Here is a 15,644-nt window from a genome sequence, read left to right as displayed (position 1 = left end):
CATACATGCCGATGACTGACCAAGGAAGACAAGATTGATAAAACTTTGATATTATTAATATTTGATTTGATTCATCATTCTCTTTTATCTCTTTCTCTCCCCCCCCCCCTTTCCTATCTGTTTGATCCCTCACAGGGCAAGTAGTATTGTGCTGCATTTGTAGAGGACATTTAGACTTGTGAATTCAATGTTAGGTGCCTTCTTAAAGGACAATTCCACCCCACCAAAAAGTTGATTTGAATAAAAAGAGAAAAATCCAAAAAGCATAACACTGAAAATTTCATCAAAATTGGATGTGAAATAAGAAAGTTATGGCATTTCAAATTTTCGCTTAATTTCACAAAACAGTTATATACACATCCTGACTGGTATTTATTTATTCACACATATTTAAACAGGTTCACAAGATCAGAGATAAAATTACTGTTTTGCATCTTGGTCCTGGTGAATAAAAAACATAAAATGGTAATTACAATAATAGGCACACATTATAATAGGCAAATGAGACTATAACGTCATCCAATCACTATTTTGTATTTCATTATATGAAATATTCTAATTTTCTCATTGTCAAGTGACACAACAATTAATTCCTCCCTGAAAATTTGGAATTAACATTGTTTAATACTCCATGGCTTAGTCAAGTTGGTCCTTATTGTCAAATCTATAAAAAATGAAATATTGTAAATTCAAACAATAAAATACAAAAGAAATGGTGAGTGATAGACATCAACCGACTCACCTAGTTGTGCTGATCACTGTTCTGTGAAAAATAAGCGAAATTTTAAAATGTCATAACTTTCTTATTTTCCATCCAATTTCAATGAAATTTTCAGTGTTATGCTAGTTGATTTTTCTCTATTCAATTTGGCATTTTCCTGGGATGGACTTGACCTTTAAGCTTATCATGATTATCCATAACAATTTGATTTTAAATGACATGAAAAACAAATTAGCATTGTGGAATTGGGTGACTTTCATTATTTGGAAAATTTGCCGTTTTTGAAAAAGGGCTTATTGAACTTTTGTGGCATTGATCTGAAAGTTCATCAATTCAGAAAACAATTGCGTTTGTTATTCTGAAACTTTGTCTATCTGACAATGAAATAAGGTTTGTAAAAAAAAGTTTGTTTTTCTGAAGGTTTTTTTTATTGCCAAATGAATTTTATTTATTTAAATATTTGAAATAAATAAATAAATGAAATTCACTTGGCAATAAAATAAGGTGTATTCAAAATGTGAAATAGGAACAGAAAACAGGGTTTGTTAGTCTGTTTGTTTATTAATCATACAATAGAATAAGGCCTGTCATTTATAAGGTTCTTGCCACAATGGAATTATGTTCCCCTTTTCCATATGTTTAATAGTCCAGAAATAAAATGTGTCAATCAGTTAACAAATAATTATGAATCATAAAAACCTTGTTTAATTTTGAGAATAAAAACCTTTGGAATAACAAACCTTTTTCCATTTTCGGACTTATGATCCTTTGGAATATCATTCTTTGGTTTGATAGACCTTTAGGAAGCCATCATCAGCATACAAAATTCAAACGGTAAAAGAGAAACGGTCAGGGAGGTCATTTATGAAAATCGAGAACAGACGGGACCCAGAACAGTGCCCTGACGCACGCAAATTCATATCAGAATACTAGGCCTGCTTTATCAATTCAGAGCCGATTCCATAAATTTATATATTCCCCAAGTTGCCCTTATTCACCCTGTTGACATTTTTGAGGAGCGTATTCCAGGAAATAAATATATAATGTACATAGACAACCTATGGAACTCTAATAATTTAAACAGTAGACCCTAAATAAAAATGCTTCTTGTCAAATAAGACAAACGGAAGCAATCATATAAAGTGATTAGTAGTTGAGCAATTGTTGATTATTCTGATCGCATGTTTATTTTCTAGGTCCAGTAAGAACTTGTATTCATTTGGCATGCGGTGGGAATTCCTTTTGTAGTTCATTTTCACTTCAGGCTCATAATAGTGATGAGGGATTGTACGGTTATAATCGTCAATGTAAAACGGGTAGAATCCGAACAATGATATCTCATCACAGAGTTGGGTCATGGGCGCGAGAAGGCTTGAGCCAGACGATGGGTTGCGAAAATGCCACAACCTGTAAAAACAGAAAAAAAAAAAAAACAATACATTTATAACACATTTTGCCTGTCAATCGCTAAATCAATAAAATATTACCCGAATTCTCTTTAGATTATTTCATCATTTGACTTTAACGCTTGCATGTCTCCATGCTCATTACCTTTTTATTTTACTCTCTCTGATCCCTGTTTAGCATTCCAGTAAGATATGTGAAAGGTTCAAGAAAGTTAAAAAAAAATGCAAGCTACTGTCGCATCCGACCGGGTCCTAATTTAATGATCTACTTTTGGGGGGAAAATGCTTTTTTTTCAATTTAGTTTAGTTATGCATGATTGTTATTTGAATATCTGCAAGTGAATATGATTATGTTGGCTAGGGTTAAATACTAATCAATTACCGTTGTGCGGTCCCTATAAGAGACACGTAATTAATTCCAACGCTGAAGTGAAGATGAAACTGTTTTCTCAACAGAGGGAGTATATCGATTATCATCCTATAGGTGCGGCGCCCTCTCGCTGGCCAAAGTACACTGTCATTCTTCAGCAGTCCCAGTCTGTCAATAACACCGCCACATTTTCCTGTTAAATTCCTTTCCAGCCATTCGGAGGAGGATTCGTTTGCCAACTTCCCGTCATTCCGCAAACAAGCTTGCAAAAGCTTGCATTGTTCTCCGTTGATGGTCATGAATGTGACCTTTGAACCCACATCTGATGAATATTCGTGACCAAACTTGGCCAAGTTCATCCGGACGATCAGATCCGAGGCGTCTATCAGGTCGCCGCAACTGCTGTTTAACAGTATCCCCGAGTTTCCGACAAGGGCGCAAGACTTCGCCCGCTTTGAAATGATTTCCGTTAGATTGTTCACTGAAGCTCTTGTTTTCTTAGCTGTGATGTTCTTTGGATCCACATGGGCATGGAATATCTGGATCGCTTGCCAAGGCTGTATTTTCTTCTTTATCATATTTCTGCAAAAATTAAATGAAAAATGAAAAAAAAAACCTCAAACGCAATTTCAATACTTATACGGCGCTTTCCCCATAAAGCCCAAAGCGCTTATAATGAAAATGATTAATAGAAATTATATAATACCAAAACTATGAAACTACAAACTATATACTCTTCTACATTTAATGGCCGATTTTTTCCTCACTCAAGTCATATTTGTTCCAAGTTATGACAAAGTTTCTGCTTTCACCTTTGTGATTCTTTTGACGAAGAGGCGTTCTCGGCGATTTGGATGTTTTCTCTCCGCGGCGTCGGGGTTTATATACTAGTCAAATGACAAAATACAGCAAGGAGGTCTTGAACCGAAACGACACTTTTGTTTTAAGTTTTGGAGTTGACGAAAAATGCATATATTTCGTTTGTCCAGAGTCAAGGATAAAACTGCTTTTTTTTATTAAATTTCAACAAAAACCTATTGTAACTTCTGAAGTATTCCATGCATGGCCAAGATGAAGAGTGTAGTGATTTCACGGTATACCATGTATTCTTTCATGGGCAATAGTGAATCCTGAAACGGACTATCCAAACTTGACGTTTCGACAAATGTTTTCTTCTTGTCTTCAGCTTGTTGCCAAACATTTTTTTTTATTTATTGCCCCCCTCCCCTCCTGTTGTGAAATCAATATCATTTATGTTTTTCATCAAGAATTCAATCCAACTTACCGTAACTCTTGGACGGCTGTACTGTTCAGTGTCGACTTAGTTAAAATTGGTTTCATCTTGTAATGTTTATCATCTACAGGAAGGAAATGATTTAAGTAAAATTGTAATATCTTACGACGCCGCATACAGAACAGATCTTTTTTTCTCTTGTCATAAGTTCCAACATAAAAGGGTGTCTTCCCCGTTATAACAGTCATTGATTTTTTTTTCTTTCGTTGAATTCATAAATGTCTCGACTTAATAGAATTGGCCTAAATGAGAAGGGTTCGTAGGCATGCGTGAGAGCAGTGTTTGGGGTAGCAATATTGAGCAGAAGATTAAAAACCGGGGCACCCATAGATCATCTGGAGCTATTTCTAAACAAAAATGGGGGATATCTGCATCCTGTAAAACATAAAACTTTCCCTCTATTTATGGATTTTATTTCGATGAAATACGGAATGCGATCCTTGGTTTCTCCACGATTTTGGTGTGACAAAAAGTACGATATGGAGTATCAAAGTGAACTTGGGTTTGATGTGCGAGCAAGAAAAAAATATAATTATCTGTAAGGGCGCATGGTGTCCGATTCTATTTGTCACTGAGAATATTAGTATGAAATACCGATTAACAAAATATCAATGCGAGAGAGCCGAGAGAGCTTTTTGTGCATTTCAAATTCTATTCTTTACAATTTCAGGAAATAAGCAAATATGCCTTTCTTTCCCAAATCGTATAGTAGACCAGTCGTGATGTGTGCATGCTTTAAAGCACCCGAAAAGCGACACAAAAGTCGATCCCGAGGGGTAGGAGCTAATATTTTATATATCCGTGATAATAGGCATTATAATGATACTAATTTTTAATTACCGTTATAGAAATGTACGTTATTATAGCGTACTTTTCTAACGGTTGTAGCTGACACCGAGATGTACATATTAACATACAATACGTCTTACCGTTGTGATGAACGCTCAATAAATCACGAGGCGAAATATGAACCCATACTATCCCGAAGTGGACCAAAGACACGACGACGATAACGCAAGTCATTGCTTTCAAGATTTTAGCAGACGACATAATTAGTGTCAATCAAAGCAAAGTGACCTTTTAGATGGCGAAGAGAGACCGATCATGATCATAATATTAGAGGGTGACATTAATCACTAAATTTGGCAGAAGCTCGAAATTAAGATTTCATGATCATACCGGTGCATGATTATAGTCTCTCCAAAACAGACTTTTATTGACTCAGTGCTGAAGACATCATAGAGGGTAGGCCGGGCGCGACCACCCCCCCCCCCCCCGTCGTTATAGGTTTAGACATATCATGCGTGGCGATTTCGTAAGATTTTTTGCCCCTCGGGCGGGGGGGGGGGGTTGGGGTGAGGACGACTCCCATAGGCTACCTTGTAAAAGATTCGAAATAGGGGACACGATCCCCCGTCCTCACGGCCAACCCCCCCCCCCCCCACCCCGGCCCCCATCATAATCGGGAATGGGAGGTGTATTCAGTTGAGAGAACATAATTTGATAGCTGTCATCGGAAGCTGACTAACTATAAGCAACTGCTGGAGAAAAAAAAAGAAGTTTGGGCCTTATCTTTCTGGATATATAAATTCTGTTTCACTCTTGAACAAAGAGAGATAAGTGTGAATTATTAATTCCTCGGATAAATTTGCATAAAATTTCACTATAGATTAAGAGTGACTTTCACTTCTTGAGTGAATGCCACCAAAATGAATTTTGTGTAAAGTGCATTCTTATTTTCACTCTACATCACTCTTTCGGGGGTGGGGCCGAGGGGTATTGTTAGTCAATATTAGTACTGCTTACCGCTTTTCAATGGATTGTTGGCACTCATAACGTCACGAGAACATGAGATATACTACTTGGCCAGAGTTATGCCGTACTTCCCGTGTTTGCATATCTTGAGATTTCAAAATAGCTCTGTCAATAAAAAAAATCAGTGGAAACAGAAATAAAAAGTGCGTTTGTCCAGATGTAACATATTTATTTAAAAGGTACACTTGAGCTGTAACAATATTACCAATTGCATCCTTTTGATTAAAAGATGAACTTGTGCACGAAAATAAGTCAGTTATCATAATGCGCATGTCATTAGTATGACACGATTCTAATAGTAGATGAGATACACTGTATTATATATACATGGAGCTTTGTGTTAATATAGCTCCATGGTATATATTTATGATTCTTCATTATTACCACGTGACGGACGTAAATCCCGGGGGATGTGGGACAAATCCCCTCACTTTTTGGAAGGGGGGTGGCATGTGCAATCATCCCCCACTTTTCAAGACGTAAACGATATTTTTAATCATCAAATGGTTAACATTTCTATTAAAGCATGGTTTCATCTTTACAGTAAAATTGCTTAGCCTAATTTTGCATTCTAAAAAGATAAAATTTCTCACACGGTATCTCCACTCCCGCATTTAATCTATAGTTAATATTACAAGACTTTGGCCATCGATCATTAAAGGTCAAGTCCACTTCAGATTTTTTTTAAATTTAAATCAATATTATAGAGAAAAATCAAACAAGAACAATGCTGAAAGTTTCGTCACAATCGGATGTAAAATAGTAAGTTGTGACATTTTAAAGTTAAATTCGCTTATTTTTCACAAAACAGTTATATGCACGAATCAATAAAAAGCGGGGGGGGGGTGGGGTTAAGTGTCATGTGCCAGACATTTCTAACGAAAAATTGTCTTTCTAAAATGCATCCTTGTCCCATTTCTAAAAATAGGCCTACCTCTTTTGCTATAGGCCTATGGATATTCTGGACAAAACCTTTTTCGATGCCCCCCTCCCATTTCTAAAAATTTTGAGCTGATTTTGGGCTATATCTATTTACTTTTCAGTTATAAAAAAATTATCACCATTGTCAAAATATTGGTTTATTTTCATTTGGTCCAATGCCAATTCGTCCAATTGCCAACTCGTCTACTATCATTTGGTCTACCATCAGTTATTCCAATATCCGCATGGTCTAATTGCCATATCTTTCACTCACCATTTCGTCTAATAACCAGTTGGTCCAATAGCTCTATGGTCCAATAGCCATTTAGTCCATATATCATTTGATCTAATTAGACTAAATGTTAATCTGGTAAAATAATTAAAGTAAAAGGAATATTATAGATCAACTGGTTATGAGACGAAATGCTCATAGACCAACTGGTGATTAGACGAAGTGATGATTGGACCAAATGGTAATTTCCTACCAAAGGGTTGTTAGACGAAATGTTGATGGACGGGATGGCCTTAGACTAAAATAAGGAAGAACATATGTGGTGAGTGGACGAGATGGCAGTGGACGAATTGGCAATTTACCAAAATATTAAATTGAATTGAATTTATTTTCATACTTCACAAGATAACAAAATAGTAACATAATACAAGAAATACATTTGATTACATAGAAAATACAAAAAATAATGGCAGTAAATAAAGTGAAATATGAAGGAACCTTGATAAAAAGCAGAGATTGTAATGTCTGCAGGTTCCTTAAAGTAATTATGAAATTCGGAAGGAGATCAGACACACAAAAAAATAAAAAAAACTATACCACAGTATACCTTTAAAAAGGTACAAATCAAATAAATTATATATGTTAAGGACCTTAATTATTTCTTGATGACGCATACTGTTTACTTGCTTGGGTGTTTAGGTCATTTTTAAAGATAAAATTTAGATGTATCTCAATGAGTACATGAAAAAGGACCTTACGATTCCTTGGAAAATTGATTTTGTATTCGTTTATTTAAACTATGTATTAAAAAATTGCTAATTAAAATGACTCTTAAATATGCTTTGTAACTAGTCGTTTTATGAACGGTTTTTCTTACAATTTTCATGAAAAATTGATATTTTTATGGACAACATATCGTATGACATTCGCACTCACAAGCAATAAAGCAGAATGATCAACAAATTCGAGAAAGCCATATCATCAAAAAGATAAACTGTCTCAGATATTAATCTATTTCCCTCTGATATTAATCAGAAACTGCAGTACAGCTAGTATCGCTTGCGGAATATCCACAAGACTCAGGCGAAATCTTTTATTGAACCACGTACAATGTCGGACAAGGAATAGAAGCATATATAATCGACTTTCGAAAATTTTTACGCGTCCTGCCCCCCCCCCCCCACCCTCCCGGGAAAAAAAAATCTGCATACAGCTAGGGACCAGGGGAGTGTTTCATCAACATTTTCATCCGACAAGTTGTCAGATCTGACATCTTTCTCTGGCGTTGATTGGCTGAGAGGTACTGTTACTATGGCAACTGTCGGATAAAATGGGACTGGTCGGATAAAACGTCCGACAAGTCCTTTCACGAAACGCCCCCAGATCTCGGGATGAAATAGATTTTTTTTTTTACAAACTGTACTTATACGAACGCCTAATATTGATTAATGCATGTAGATGAAATTTATCTTAGAAAGACAAGAAATGAGTCCACTTTGGAATTATTTATATTTTACTGCAACATACTTGTACATGTATTAAGGTCGATATTTTAAAGGTGGGGGGGGGGGTGAGCATAAGCTTAATGACCCCCAAAATTATGAGGTGACAAGACATGGGCAATCTTTTTTTTAATTGCGAGCGAGCAAGCGAGAAAGCAAAAAGTTTCACTTTTTGAATGTTTTAGTATAAATATCTAACTTTGTGATGATTTTTTAAATCTGTATTAAAAAATAACACCATGATTCACCCTTGCTTTCATTTTTCTTTGTTTTCCTATAAGTTCAGTTCCTCCATCGTTACGCCAGTTGGGGAAAATGGGGGAGATCGCTTAGCTAGCTCTCTTTTATTTACACAAATTTGGAATATTGTACTTCTCTTTTCTATATGAGAATTAAAGTGCATCCATTTCGAAGTTGTAAACTTTTTTGGTAGCTTGTCATAACGACCCACTTTCTTAATTCCCTCATATATAGGCCTGAATATATTTAAAAAAAAAACATGGCAAAGTACAATAGTTGCATTTTAGGCTGCAAAAGTCGTTTTATCATCAGTTGAATTTTGGTATAAACAGAAATTGAAATTTCTAGCGAGTGGTTTCATTATAATCATGTTTTTCATCTGAGCAAATTATTCTCATGACTTTTTTCAAAGTTATAATATGCAAAAAAAGTACGAGTGTGGGGGTGGGGCAGTGTTGTAGTCAAGGCTCAAACCTCCAAGGCCAAGGCTTTAATATCCAAGGCCAAGGCTTCAATAACCAAGGCTGAGGCCAAGGCATGGAAACCCAAGGCCAAGGCCTGAAAACCTCAAGGCCAAGGCCAAGGCATTTCAATTGTACAATATAATTATGGAAAAAAAATTACCGGTAGACAACAATGCTTAGGCGGCATACATGACACACAGGACCAAATGTATAAAAGGTGTGAGCGAGCAAACTTTTTTACCCTTGTACATTTAAAACGAAAATCATTTCATGATAGATCATGTAGATTTAGACATAAAATTAAAATAAGTATATAGTTACCTTTGTACATTTAATTATTGTTCTAGGCGATTCACATTGCAATAATTATTATTACCAAGGTGATCTGATCCTGGCATGCCCATTCTTAACATATGTCTTTCTCCTCTACCTGGGACAGGGGAGGCAGAATGTATTTTTTGGGGGGGGGGAGGGGTCAAAGCCCAAAATGCACTTACAGTATAAGTCAAAATGAGAATTTTGGTGCAAACAGATATTTTCAAAATGAGATTATCAACTGTGTGAAGAAGTTGTGTGTTTTGTGGAAATTAAGTTCAGCAAAGCTTTTTTAAGTGATTTCTAATTGATAAGACAGATATTTTGATTTAGGCTTGGATTTCCCGCTATAGGCTTGGATTTCCCGCTATAGAAAGCATAGCGAGCAAGTGGTTTTGAAAAAAAATAATCAATTTTGAAGTTGTAAAACTCGATTTTGGGTCAATTATGGTGCTAATCACTGTTAAAAGGGCATCCTTGCGAGATGTTGTAATAAGAAATGAAATTTAAATATTTCGAGCTGTTTTTGTAATCATGAAAAAGGTGTGCATCTTACTAAACAAATTAACGCGAGCACAAAACACAAGCTGAAATTTTTACTGACCAGAAAAGGAAGCTGTTCTGGACTGCATTTAGTGACTCATAAATAGGATACATAACTCACCAATCAAAAAATGCGAGCGCAAAGCGCGAGCTCAAAAATTTGTAATATTCCGACCTAAAAACTAGACATTCTAAGCATTTTTTTGTGTAAATTGAATGCGAACCTTACTTAACAATAATTTATGCAAGCACAATCCAAAATTTGTTGATTTTGAAACCTAAAATTTTGCTCTGTATGCCATGCTTGGCCCCTCAAAATTTTTGGCTCATCATGCCATTGATGCCATAGCCCATTTGGAAATGACAAAATTGAAGTTTGTGTTCAAGTTTACCGAATCTTTTCAGAATATCATTAAGACTTAAAACATTCTTGTTGGTCAAAGAAATTAATACAAGGAAAACCTAATGGAATAGAAATCAACCTTGTTATCATTCTTTAGAGTAAGCTATTTTAAAGTATGAAAATTGTTGTCAAAATTACAGTCAGATCTGTCAGAATTATTCCTGTCATAAAATCACTATAATCAGTGGCGTACCGTGGGTCACGGCATTGGGGGGCACCAGCAAAAACTTGGAATTGCCTCGTGAGCACGCGAAGCGCGCCCAGTTGCCAGGTATACTGACCTAATAGAGATATTTTTATAAGGACAGTGCCAATAAACGGACATGTATCTCACTAGTCAAATAATGCGAGCGCGAAGCGCGAGCTTAAAATTTTTGATATTCAAACCTAACAAGGGACATTACAATCAATCTTTTGTAATCATGATACGTACCTGTCTTGCTAAATAATGCGAGCGCGAAGTGCGAACTGAAATTTTTGTAAATATTGACCCCAAACAGGAAGATTTTAAGGACTATATTTTAGGAATCTTTTATCTATTAAGATTATACACATCTCACCATAGTCATTTAATGGGAGTGCCAATAAGCGCTTGCTGATTTTGTTAGAATTACATCTAAACATGCACATAAAGCACTTGTAATCATGATTAACATACCCATCTCACTAATCAAATCTTGCGAGCGCGAAGCGAGTTGAAAATTTAGGAAATTCAGACCTGAAGAGGGGTAAATTTTAAGGCTTGTTTGTAGGAATTCAAGAAGATTTTACGTAGTTCACTAACTAAATGATGCGAGCGCGAAGCGCGAGATGAAAATTTTTGATATTCAGATCAGAAAACAGAAAAAGGGAAATTTTAAGGACTCATTCTAGGAATTGATGGAGAGCAGCCATCTTTCACCAATCCACTACTGCGAACGTAAGCACAGACAGGAAATGTTTCATATTAAGACCTTAAAATGGGACAATCATTTAAAGTATTCATGAAAAAGAAGCATACTATTGTACATGTAAAAGAATAACTCGAAGTGCGAGGAAATATATTTGGTAGTTTGGTGTATATTGACTTGAAAACGGGAGGTTTTAGTATAACAGGATTATATATCTTGGTAAACAGACAATGGGAGCACCATGAACAATGAAGACACATGCTCTGAGCAAATTATGTTTCATTTATATGAAAAAAATGTTTCTAATGTAATGTAACATAACATAATTATAACATTATAATGAAGATTAATGTCTTCTTTCCCTATTTTGTTTCTCTTCCTTCCTCCCTCTTTTCCTCCTTTTTTTGTCAGCCGATTGGGGGGTGGGCACGTGCCCCCATGCCCCCCCCTGTAGTTACGCCACTGACTATAATCCTAATCATAAATATTATCATTATTATTGATATTGTCATCCTTATTAGTCATGATTACATCATATTACCAATAAATGATATTAATCTACATCACTTCTCTTTGTTACATAATTATGTGATGATAATTGCAATTGATGGCACTGCTAAGTACACTTACTGCTGCTGGTGCTGCTAAATGTACTGCTGACTGGTAGTATTTAGTGTCATTAGATATACAGAACAATTGAAACATTTATAATTACTAATATAAAACAAATAAAAGTACAAAATACAAAATGCCTTGAAAAAGCCTTGAAAATACCTTGAAAATGCCTTGAAATTTCAAGGCTCAAAATCCTCAAGGCCAAGACCCTCTCAAGGCCAAGGCTTGAATGTTCAAGGCCAAGGCTTTGAAAAAATAGGCCTTAAGGCGCCTTAAGGCCAAGGCCGAGCACCAAGGCACTACAACACTGGGGTGGGGTGTCATGGTTTCAAACGGTCCTAAAAATGTCTCTTTTTTCCCAGCATAGTTAAAATTTTCGCATAACTGTTGAGAGATACCCATGTAATTCAGAAATTGCTTAGAATGTCCAGTTTTTACATCGAAACATCCAAAATTTCACATTCTCCCCCACGTTCCCGCTTCTCTCTCTTCCTTTTATTTTCCCTTTCCTTCTGTTTTCTCTCCCTCCCTTTCACTCTCTCCCTTCCTTTCGTTCTCATGCACTCTTTCTCTCTTCCTTTCCCTCCCTCCCTCTCTTTTTCCCCTTACCTCTCTCTCCTCTTATTTATTTTTCTCTCATTCCCCTTATTGCTTTCTTCTCTCCCAATTAATTTATCTATCAAAATTTTTCCCTCTTCTTCTTTTCCTCACTCCCTTAATTTCCTTTTCTCCTTTTCCTTTTTGCCTATTACCTTTCTGTCGATCTCTCTCCCCTTCCCTTCCTATCCCCTCTCTTTCCTTTCTTTTCTTTTTTTTTCTCTCTCCCCTTCCTTTTTCCCCTCTTCCCTTCTTTTCCTTCTCTTTTCTCTCCCCTTTTCCCTTTCCTTTTTTCGTTCTCCCTTTCTGCTCTCTTGCCGAGGATATCTGTCATATTTGTCCCCCTTCAAGATTTTTCACCCCCCCCCCAAAAAAAAAAATCACCTGATTGCGTCCAATTGGTGAACCGCTTCCCTCTTAGGAAAAAGCTAGACTTACAAAATGGAAGTCATGCGAGCGCGAAGTGGGCCGATACATTATTAGTATAATTATTATAATCATATATCATCAATTATAATCATTATTACTGCTTCAAACATTGATCTCCTCGGCAGTTCGAGAATACTCTGCTCGCATGGAAAATGTTTAAGATTACAAAAAGTGGTTAAAGTGTGCTGTTTTCAGGTCTAAACATCAAACAATTCCATTATTCCATTAGCAAGGTATCCTCTCGAGGAATTCATAAACAGTCCTTGAAATCTTCCTTTTAATGTGTCGGTATATCAAACACGTCAGCTCGTGATCACGCTCGCATTTATAATTACAAAAAGTGTGTAAACTATCCTGTTATTAAGATTTGTAATCTCCAAAATTTTAAACTCCACTTTCTGCTCTCACATTTTTTTTTTACAGACAAGAGCAAATGATTTTTTTTAAAATGTCGTATAACAGCGCTAGGGTTAGTTTATACACAGTAACTTTTTGCAGTGTTCCAGCCACTCGAGAAAAAGTTTTACCTCATATATATTGCTATATCCCTCTCTATATGAATTAAGCATTAATGAAGATGAAATCTGCAAAAACCATTGTTTTAAACCCCAGAAACCACTTTTGTTTGGGGAATTCGCATTATAACTCATTCAGCATATCTTGCCCACAGTTTACCTTTACATATTTAAAAAAAAAGCAGATTCTACCATTATGAACAAAATTCTTATACAGTGCGTCCCACAAAAAACGAAACCGAGATTTATCAGAACTTAATCACAAATGAAATAGACAAATGACCTACCATTGTAAAGCTTAGCATCTCTTTCATCTGGAATTACTTTATTTCTCATTCACGCATGAGTGAGGAAAAACAATTTGAAGAGGGGATACCAATAAGCTATTTGGCGGGCTGTATCTGGGTTTCAAAACGAAAACCACATTTTTTAAAAAAGTTTAATATCTGCCTCAATTACAGAAAATGGTCAAGAAATAACAAAGTTCTGGTTATTTGAAATATAAGGCTTTAATTTTAATAATTTCATAAAATGAAGAAGTTTTACAAGCCAGCATATAAACTCACTCGACACTCCGTTTTGTAAACCATGCGATAGTTTCTGTGGGAAACCGGTGAAAACACGTTAATTTAATGAAATTATGGAAATAGAAGCATTGTTTCGAATGAACATAACTTTTTTACTTCTCGACCATTTTTGTGATTAAGGTATCAAATAAAAGCAGATATTGAACCTTTTAGGCATGTGATTTTCTTTTGAAATTCAGATACCCCCGCCAAATGAGTTTTTGGTATCCTTTCTTCAAATTGTTTTTGCTCACTCATACGTGAATGAGGAATAATCTAATATCAGATGAAAGAGGAGATTCTAAGCTTTACATTGATAGGTCATTTGTCTTTATGATTAAGTAATGATAAATCATCGCTAAATCTCGGTTTAGTTTTTTGTGGGACGCACTGTATAATAATTTTATGTTTAATCTAATGATAATCTTCCAAAAATTCACAACTTTTTCACTCTGAAATGTTCGATTCATAATCATAACAGGAATGCTCAAAATATCCATCTTCCTCTTAACCGCACATTAATGGCACGAAAATTCAATTTTCTTTAATGGTCCAAAATGCTTTGGAACCGAACTATTTCCCATTTAATTTTAAGAATAGTAAGACTGAAAAGCAAAAGTTTATATAAAAGACACCTCCTTCTTACTTTGCCCAATTGATGGAGACTTAATTCATGTATGTTTCACTCCTTTCATTTCTTTTGGTCATGCCTTTTTTGGAATCCGAATTAGATATTGTATATAAAATTTGTGTAATTTTATCGTTGTATGTTGAATTGCTGTAAGGGGCCATTTTTTATAAGCCAATTTGAGCTTTTTATGATCCCCACTGATATATATATATATGTATTGAATATTTATATAATATTGGATGGCTCAGAATGGAAAACCAGAAGTATGATGATGTATTATAATGATTTGTATTGTTGTTGTTCTTAAGTGGAAATAAATTGAATTGAATTGTATTTGGGGCCATAGCGTCCAACACCAAGATGAGACACACAATCACTGTCAAGACTCACAAGACAACCAACATTGATTATCAATTTGCTAAGTCTTCGTTATCATGAAAGTTTGGTTTCCTTTCCTTTACACACCCCAGACACACACTGGATTAATTTACACAGGTGCAGAGCAGAAATCAATCAAAAATAATCTTACACATTTTTAAAATGGAATATTTTTCATTTATTCACAATATATATATTTACATATAATACACTTATATATTACATCCATATAAATATTTTTGAAAATATACATGAATTTACAAAGTCATACAATAAGTAATCAAGGTGTTCCAATTATACTGTACAGCATCAATACTGGTTTTCAAAGACACTGGAAGACAGATTGCCTTACTAATTGTAAATTAAATACATTAGTGGGCAAAGTTACATTGAAATGACATCTGCATGACATCATTTTCCTAATCATCCTTACACTGAAAAACCCTGGTGTTTTGGTTTGGAGTCACACCAATGCTGTTTTAATACTAATTGGTGTTGTATAAACACCTACCAAACTGGTGTTGTTTAAAACTTCTCTGGTGTGGACATATATATATATTCCAGGCTGGTGTAAATCAACACAGCAATTTTTGCAGTGCAATGCCTGGGGGCTTATTTAGTCCCCATTCCCAATCAGTATCTTTCATGTTAAATTCTTTTAACACAACTTTTCACAAAATTTGTGATTCCCAAGTATGCAGATCCAAAGATATGCAACAAACAAATGTGCATGTCAGAACAAAAGTGCCTATCAGAACAAAAGTATCATTTTATGTACAGATCAAATGCAAATTTTA

General features: G+C 35.3%; 1 protein-coding gene across 1 annotated transcript; it reads right to left on the bottom strand.

The window, feature by feature from the left end:
- Positions 1 to 1,194: 1,194 nt before the first annotated feature.
- On the bottom strand, positions 1,195 to 3,850 carry LOC121414885 (CMP-N-acetylneuraminate-poly-alpha-2,8-sialyltransferase-like). Its single transcript, XM_041607934.1, has 3 exons — positions 3,783 to 3,850; positions 2,510 to 3,079; positions 1,195 to 2,128 (listed from the first exon to the last, which is right to left on the bottom strand). Exons 1-3 carry the CDS (start codon positions 3,836 to 3,838, stop codon positions 1,855 to 1,857), a joined length of 900 nt encoding a protein of 299 aa, XP_041463868.1. The 5' UTR covers positions 3,839 to 3,850; the 3' UTR covers positions 1,195 to 1,854.
- Positions 3,851 to 15,644: the final 11,794 nt, after the last annotated feature.

Source organism: Lytechinus variegatus, chromosome 5 (assembly GCF_018143015.1).
Source record: "Lytechinus variegatus isolate NC3 chromosome 5, Lvar_3.0, whole genome shotgun sequence".
Classification (NCBI taxonomy): Eukaryota; Metazoa; Echinodermata; class Echinoidea; order Temnopleuroida; family Toxopneustidae; genus Lytechinus; species Lytechinus variegatus.
Note: the sequence above shows the minus strand (reverse complement) of the source record. Positions and strands in the feature narration are given on the sequence as shown.